The 8,506-nt window shown below is 46.0% G+C and overlaps 1 protein-coding gene across 1 annotated transcript; it reads left to right on the forward strand.

Annotated features, from left to right (window-relative positions):
- Positions 1-774: 774 nt before the first annotated feature.
- On the forward strand, positions 775-7,516 carry CYP27A1 (cytochrome P450 family 27 subfamily A member 1). Its single transcript, XM_083575260.1, has 8 exons — positions 775-1,222; positions 2,695-2,894; positions 4,420-4,617; positions 4,924-5,084; positions 5,490-5,656; positions 5,839-5,920; positions 6,264-6,467; positions 6,668-7,516. The coding sequence occupies exons 1-8, from the start codon at positions 855-857 to the stop codon at positions 6,791-6,793; spliced, it is 1,506 nt and encodes a 501-aa protein (XP_083431386.1). The 5' UTR covers positions 775-854; the 3' UTR covers positions 6,794-7,516.
- The last annotated feature ends 990 nt before the right edge of the window (positions 7,517-8,506 follow it).

Raw genomic sequence — 8,506 nt, forward strand, 5'->3', positions numbered from 1 at the left:
GTGTAAGGAGTTCAACACCATCACCTGGTATTTACTGTAGTTATGAAGTGGCAGAAGCAAAGCATCAAAGCCAGAGTGGTGGTGCTGTATTTCCTAACCAACCTTTGCCCGGGGCCCAGTTTACAGCTACTTCCAAAAATAAATAGAACTCCATGCTCTCACAGTGAGCCAGTGTGGTACCTGTGGTTAGATTGTCAGACTAGGACCTGGGAGACAAGGGTTCAAATCCCCACTCAGCCATGAAGCTCACCTTAAGCCAGTCACTGCCTCTCAGCCTAACCTACCTCACAAGGTTGTTATGGGGATTAAATGTGGAGAACTATGTAGACTCCCCTGAGCTCCTTAGAGAAAAAGGTGGGATGTAAATGCTGGATCCCACTAGCGCAGATATTTAGTTGAATCCAGCCCCAAATATCTCCTCTTGTCCTGACTAAAAGGTTGGGAGCGGGAGTGAAAATATTGGATATAAAGCAAGCTAGAAAACAGGGTAGTTAGAAGGCTGCAGAGCTGGCAACTTGCAGAAATGCCAAATAAAGAAGGGATTGAAACACTTTTTTTTTAAAGTAAAAATAAGTAAATAAATAAATAATCATAACATTTTCACACATTTAGAAAAAGGTTATTTCAAACCTTGAGACCTCCTTCCTTCCCTCCATGGGGTTCCAATTCTAAATTTTATTCCTGCATCTTTTACTGTAATCTATCTGATATATAATCATAGTATCCAAAATCACAGCTGTTATCACAGCTGGGCACTGCAGGAGGAAGGAACTTGGGGAAGACTCCAAAGGGACCCCAGAGCTGAACTGAGGAATGCAAGCTCTAAACTAAGCAAAACAAATGAAAATGGCAGCATGTCCTTGCTGAGAATGAAGTGGTGTGATGCTTCTAGGTGTATATGGCATTTTCCTAACCAGCATGTGGACTTAATTATTGCCCTCAGCAATAAGGGCAGTCATGCAAACATTTATGATTATTCAGAATGGGCTGGTGTCAGGGCTAATCCCACTGACTGTGTGTGTCTCTTCCAGGTTATTTCCAGGAAGAAGTATGGCCCCATTTGGCAATCTCGGTTTGGCCCTTATGTTAACATTAATATTGGCAGTCCTGAAGTCCTCGAGCAGCTGTTGCGTCAAGAGGGGAAGTATCCCATCCGAAGTGACATGGCCCTCTGGAAGGAGCATCGGGACGTACGGCACTTGGCCTATGGCCCCTTCACTGAGTGAGTGTGTGAAGCGTTCCATCCCATATCCTGTCGCTACTGTGTGGGCATATCAAGGGCAGTATTTACAGAAGCAAGGGGAGGCATAGTCTTTGCATAGCATGCATTTTATTTTTCTATTATGGTTTGATATTTCCAAGGCTGTGTATAATGTAGACTTTTAATTTTTTTAAAGAGTGGGAAAAAGCAGTTAAATTCTACAATTTGATTCAATGAATCAAATTTGCACGCTTAGATACTTTGTATAATTTGTTCCGGCAATTATGGGAAAGGCACAGTGCTTTCAGGGCACACTTACATCTGGAATGGAACAGAAAAGCACATTCCAGATACCTTATCTCCAGCTCCTCGCACTGGTGTGGATGGCAAGGTGTGGCATAGCAATGAATATCATGAATGAGAAGCAGGGAATGTGTGAAGACTCATGCGCCAGTTGTGCACAAAGGAAAATCAGATATGATGTTGCAAGAAAATGCCTTCCTTTGGAAGCATCCGTATTAATAGCAAAGTCAATTCTCCAAATGCCAACCCCTTTGCAGCCAAGATGGTACCACACAAATAGGAGGAGGGGAAATCACAAGGTTTGCCAAAGTATAATGAAGATTCTTTAGGGGAGCACCCCAAACGAGCTCAGTGAGAATGAGCACGCAGAGTGGACATGGAATGCCAACTGACTGTTGGGGAAAGAAGACTGGGGTAGGAGGGGGAATGGAAAGGATTATCCTAGAAAAAGGCATGGCTGGCTTGCTGCAACCCTGAACAGGAACTCTCCACACCACAGCATCTTGTAGGTTGCACTTGCATGGGGTTCTTTGCTTCTACCCCTTTCAAATTTTAATAAATAAAACCAAACAAACATTTGTTTTATGTTGCAAAACTACTTCTGAGATCGGAAAAGGAAAGTATTAGTGGCTTAATGAGTACCAACCAATCAAAACCTTCCACAGTTGACTTTCATTGCAAACTTACAGAACCCATACAGTATATAATTTTTTTTGAAGTTGGGGTTTTTTAAAGACTTTGCAGCTGTCTGCTGTTCTCTGCCTCTCCCTGTCAGCCAAACGAACAGGCTAGCCATTGTAGGCTAAAGGATTTCTTAAGTGATGAAAGGGTTTCCAAAACCCTCCTATTCCCTGCAGTCAGGGCTGCCTAAACATGCCCTGTGGCAGAGAGGGTTGGACTGTAACTCCCATTATCCCTGGCCATTGACTATACTGACTGGAGCTGATGGGAGCCCCACAACATTTGGAGGGTCACAAGTTTCCTATCAATGAGGAGTGATTCCAGACCAAAACCATGAGCCGATACTGGCAAACTGAGAAATATTCCAAGGGATATTTGTTGTGGGAGAGGAAGGGAAAGGAGATTGTTAGCCGCTTTGAGACTCCTTAGGGTAGTGATAAAGCGGGATATCAAATCCAAACTCCTCTTCTTCTTCTTTCTTACATGGATACAACTGTCTCTCTCCTCAGGGATGGAGAGCGGTGGCACCGCCTGCGGCAGGTGCTGAACAAGAGAATGCTCAAACCTACAGAGGCCGTTTTGTATGCGGGTGCTATCAATAAGGTGGTGTCAGACCTGATGGTGTTTCTGGAGAATGAGAGAAAAAAGAGTCCCTCAGGGATGGTGGTGCAAGATATGGCCAGTGTATTGTACCGATTTGCCTTGGAAGGTGTGTGGACAGTTACGATGCTGTAAACAATTTCCTTTCAGTGATTATTCTGTTATTCTCATCGTACAGCTGATGGGTAGGTGGAAGAGGAGCTGTTCAGGTGTCAGGTAGGTCTAGGTGTGACCCCATGCATGTGAAGGAAATCTTTTGATTATGGGCCCCGCTGAACCTGACATTACATGCATTGTTTCATTTCATTGCGGCAGCTAGACTGGTGACTGGGAGTGGCCGCCAAGACCATATAACACCGGTCCTGAAAGACCTACATTGGCTCCCAGTACGTATCCGGGCACAATTCAAAGTGTTGGTGCTCACCTTTAAAGCCCTAAATGGCCTCCATTCAGTATACCCGAAGGAGCATCTCCACCCCATCGTTCAGCCTGGACACTGAGGTCCAGCTTCGAGGGCCTTCCAGCAGTTCCCTCACTGCAAGAAGTGAGGTTACAGGGAACCAGGCAGAGGGCCTTCTAGGTAGTGGTGCCTGCCCTGTGGAATGCCCTCCCATCAGTTGTCAAAGAAATAAACGATGATCTGACTTTTAGAAGACATTGGAAGGAAACCCTACAGTGAGAAATTTTTAATATCTAATGTTTCACAATTGTTTATGTGCTGTAAGCCGCCCAGAGTGGCTGGGGAAACCAGCCAGATGGGGTATAAATAATAAAATTATTGTTGTTGTTGTTATTATTATTCATTGACTAGTTGACTTGAGTGGGGTTAAGCACCAGCAACTGATTACAGGATTCAGCTTAAGAAGGTTTTCCATTTTCCATTTAATAACCCCAAATGTTATTTTTTCATAGAAACATTCTCTCTCTCTTTTAAAGCAACACTTTTCCCCTCTGCATGTAAGAGGAAGAGGGGGTAATCAGGAGAGAACAACTTTTTCCTAAAATACTGAACAATTCAAAATGTTTTTCTTTAAAAAATAATAATCAGGAAGTGTATACCTTGTTTGATCTAGCACTGGGGAAATCTATGGCCCTTCAGAAGGTGCTGGACTCCAACTCCTATCAGCCCCAGCCAGCATGGCCAACGGTCAGGAATGATGGGAGCTGTAGTTCAGCAACATCTGGAGAGCCACAAGTTCCCCACTCCAGAAAGCAGACCAACTCTGTGGGGAGTATAGTCAGATGAAAAATGGCAAAGGAAGGAATAGTTAGAAGTTTTTGTGTCTGCCACAATGGGGATCCATGTTTTTGGTGTTAATGTGTAACAGCTTATCCTGAAAAGTCCAGTCTTTTAAAAGTACACAACTTGTGGCTGGATAGACACTGCCATCCCTGGAGAGATAGGCAAAAAATAAATAAAAAAATGCCCAGCTAAACATGGCAGCCATCATATACCCTCCTCTCCCAGCAGCCAAGCTCATTCCAATACTTTTGGTCCGACAGTCCACAATTAATATATTGTTCCAAGTACAAGCAAACCCTTTGGAGATATTCTTTCTAATGTGATTATAGTTCTGTGATGGGATATCAGGGCCATTTCCTCAAGTCTTCCCATCTGTGCTTTCTGCTTCCAGGTATCTCCTACATCCTATTTGAGACCCGCATTGGCTGTTTGGAAAAGCAGATCCCTGCTGAAACACAGAACTTTATCCATGCAATTGGGTACATGCTGAAGAACTCCATCTTTGCTACTATCCTGCCCAAGTGGACCCGGGATGTGCTGCCTTTCTGGAACCGCTATCTGCAGGGCTGGGACACAATCTTTGCCTTTGGTATGTCAAGAGTGGGGACAACTCTGGAATTACCGGTCAATCATCCCTCACTTTCTCCCTTGAGAGTGGGAAGATTCGTAATCTAAGCTTTCTCAAGTGCCTGTGGCAGTAGGCCAAGAAGTCAAAGGTGAGTGGTAGATATCCGGCCCACGTGGTAAATGCTGTCATGAACAGTCCCAGGATTGTGTCCCTATGGTAACAGTAGGCCAAAGGTGAGTGGTAGATACCCAGCCTGTGTGGAGGATGCAGGAATGATCAGGCCAGACCTGTGTTCTCATGGTAACAGATGCTATTTAATTATTCCAGGGAAAAAGCTGATTGATCAGAAGATGCTGGAGGTTGAGAAGTCTCTGGAGAAGGGTGAGGTTGTCTCAGGCTACCTAACTTACCTACTGTCCAGTGGGCGGATTAGCCATGAAGAGATATATGGCAGCATAGCTGAGCTACTCCTGGCTGGCGTAGACACGGTAGGACATTGACTTCTTAGCCTTCCTTACTTGAGTGCCCACCCCAAAATGTAATGACCAAAAATGCAGCTTACAAGCAATATCACACTACATAAATAAAACAAACCATCAGGAGCCAACCCACAGAGCAGTTGGTGTTAGGTGGCTCTTGGGTGGGGGGTGGAGGACCATGATGTCTCCTTGCCCTGCATCCCTCAATACACATTTTTAAAAAAAAAATTATGGGAAATGTAAAAATATAGCAAACTGCTGTGTTCCTTCATGATAAGCTTTTGGAAGAGATTTGACTGCCACAGGCTAGTCACTGTCTGATTCTTTGGGATGGTCACATATATCATTCCAAGATTTTCTCCTGCCTTTGCTGCCTGGATGTAGCATCTTCACCGCTTTGCTTTGCCCTTTCAGACATCAAATACCATTTCATGGGCCATGTATCACCTGGCCAGAGACATGGAGGTCCAGGAAGCCTTATACCAGGAGTTGATCAGTGTAGTACCCGAAGATCAGATCCCTGAGGCCAAGGACCTCACCAGGATGCCGCTGCTTAAGGCAGTGATCAAGGAGACTCTTAGGTAAGGGGCCTTTCTCATTGTTCCAAGGAGCAAGATCACAGGCCTGGACTTTGTGGCTCCCGGGGCTTCATCTTGCCCAGAGTGGTTCCACCCATTTCCCATTTATGCTTCTGTAGCTTCTGAAGAGCCTTCCTTTGTTCTGATGCGCAGTGACAGCCCTCCCTCCACTAATGTCCTTATAGGCTTTACCCTGTGGTCCCCACCAATGCCCGAATCATCGCAGAAGACGATGTTGTTGTTGGAGGATACAAGTTTCCAAAGAATGTGAGTAGTAATGTATTCCTGATGTTGCAACTCGAGGCATTTGTTAGTGGCCAGAAGCGGATGTGGAATAAAAGGGATGGGGCTGTCACTGAATTTTGACATACAGGCAGTTCATGAAGGGAAAAAACCAACAGTGGGGGAATGCAAGACTTGAACTAGGTGAAGGCTGTATGTATGTCAGAATGGGTTAGCATTGGTTAAGCTGCCCTGAAGGGAAATGGTAAACTGCATGGCAAGAATATTGCTTTGCCACCAGCCCTCATGTTGCTATGGGGAATCGACTGTCGGAGAGCAAAGTCTTTGTCATTTGCTAACTCTCTGTGCTTCCCACTGGCCCCTCCAGACCCTCTTTGTTTTGGCCCATTACGCTCTCTCGCATGATGAGTCCAGCTTCCCAGAACCAGAGCGCTTCCTGCCACGTCGCTGGCTGCGAGATCAAAGGGACTTGCCTCCCCACCCCTTCAGCTCCATCCCCTTTGGCTATGGGGTGCGTGCCTGTCTGGGGCGCCGCGTTGCTGAGCTCGAGATGCATTTGGCTCTTGCCAGGGTGAGTTACTTCTGTGGGGGCAGAGGGGGTGTCCTTTGGGAAGAAGGGCAGAAAATGAATACAGTATAATAAACAAACAAGAAACAGGGCAATGCTGTGGCCCAAGAGGTCATCACAGCTGTAGGCATATTTGATTACTTGTGTTTGGTGGGTGGGAATGAAGCCTTGCCCCAAAATAAGTCAAGCTTTTCTCTTTCCAGCTTATCCGGATATTCTTAATCAGACCAGGTCCACGGTGTACAGAGGTGAAGCCCCTCTCTCGGATTGTGCTTGTTCCTGACAGACCCATTGACCTGGAGCTTCTTGACAGACGGACAAAGCTTTAAGGCAGTGGGGGGGGTCACAAGCCCACGGACTGGATCAAGCCCTCCAAGACTATTTGCAGTGGTCCATCTGCCCCACCTTCCTCCCCGTTGCAATGCTGGGCTGAAGAGGAGAGGTTCAAAGCTCTCCACCAAGCCCCGGATGTCTCGTTTCTCTTCTGTGTGTATGCGAGTGAGAGTGTGTGCTGTGTACTGAGTTTGTATACATGTGGGTGAGTCTGTGTTTGGTGGCCATTTTGGCACCGATGGCTGCTAGAACGTGGCCCACAAAGGGTTGGCCAACTCTGAATGTAGCCCTCAGACCAAAACACTGGGTTGCCCATGCTTTAAGCAAACCTTGATCACCACTCCTGAACTTCGTCTGGATAGACTGTGAAGACTAAGCACTTAACATCAACCTTGTTTGTGCCTTGGCTGATCATCTGGTGGATCTCCCTGTACCCAAATCACCTCTGATACCATTTACTGGTATCAGATTGCTCTGCAATCTTCTCCTGTGAATCCTTGCAAAGCTTTGCACCACATTCTGTGCCTGATTGATTCTTTCGGTGGATCTGAGGAGTGGGGGGTGGGGTAGGAGTAGTTACTGTTAGCCAGTGTCCCTCAGAACTAGCTGACTGATTGCATCGACTTTTCTCTTCCCTGGGTTCCCAATACTCAGGTGTTTAAGAATGAAATTGTCACAGCTTGGTGGTGGCTATTAAAATCCTTGCTTCTACCCTACAACATGCAATCTTCTTTTTTTTGATGGAGCTATCGTTCCTGGTGTGTTTGTGCACGCACTCAGCAGTCTTTGGTCTGAAAAAGTTTTTCCACCCATGTGCCACAATATATTTCTTATTTGTTTTTTAAACTTAATCCCACTTAATTTTCAAACGAATTCCAGCCATATCAAAATGTAATAGTTAAGTATTTCACATAATCCTGGAATGGCCCCTATTATTGTAAGTGGGATCTGGCTTTAAACCCTGTACACAATGTTCGTGGGCATAGCCAGGATTCATGTTGTGGGTGGGCTGTCTTCATGTTAGGGGGGCGGGCAGCTGCACCCATGACAATGTTCTCAGACCCAGATGGCTGCCAGGCCTCTCACTTTCTGCTTTCAAGAGTGTGGCATTGCTAGCTGAACACTGCTAGTCTGGATGAAGCACCCTGCTCCCCCAGCCCAGTGTTTGCCACTCACAGCACTTTCCTCCCTTGGACTTGGCCTACCCTTATTAGGATAGCTCTGCAGCTGAAAAGATGGCTGGAGGAAAGCTGGCAGGTGCTGAGGGGCATCCAGTCCAGAATAAATCATCCTTAAAGATGGGAGTGAAACTGTTTGATATTGCCCAAATAGGGGTGGAATAGAACTAGGTAATGAAAGTGCAGGTGCCTGAGACCTTTGGGAGAGAGAAACCATGTTTATATCGTCGTCGTCGTCATCACCACCACCACCATCTACCTTTTTCTCCAAGGAGCTCAATATATGATGAGCTCCTCTTCTTCCCATCCTTATTTAATCCCCACAACCATGTGAGGTTAGGTTAAGTGGCAGCAACTTGCCTTGCTAGAATACTCAAGAGCCAAGATGGGCAAACTGGAGTGCTGGGGTTTAAAGGCAAGCGTAGCTATAGTGGGCATGCCTAGTGGAATGGAGAGAGTACCAGAGGGACCCAGTTATCACTGGATAGGAATGCTAAAGGAAGGACAGGGAAGGATGTGCTGAAGGTGCTG

The sequence above is a fragment of the Podarcis filfolensis genome (genome assembly GCF_964270895.1).
Source record: "Podarcis filfolensis genome assembly, chromosome: 1".
In the NCBI taxonomy this organism is placed as follows: Eukaryota; Metazoa; Chordata; class Lepidosauria; order Squamata; family Lacertidae; genus Podarcis; species Podarcis filfolensis.

Excerpts from the sequence above, each read along its gene's own strand:
- CYP27A1 (XM_083575260.1), top strand. The coding sequence starts at position 855 with ATGTCCTTGCTGAGAATGAAGTGGTGTGATGCTTCTAGGTGTATATGG. Across the intron at positions 1,223-2,694 it reads GCCTATGGCCCCTTCACTGA|GGATGGAGAGCGGTGGCACC; the intron begins GTGAGTGTGTGA and ends CTCTCTCCTCAG. Across the intron at positions 4,618-4,923 it reads GGACACAATCTTTGCCTTTG|GGAAAAAGCTGATTGATCAG; the intron begins GTATGTCAAGAG and ends TAATTATTCCAG.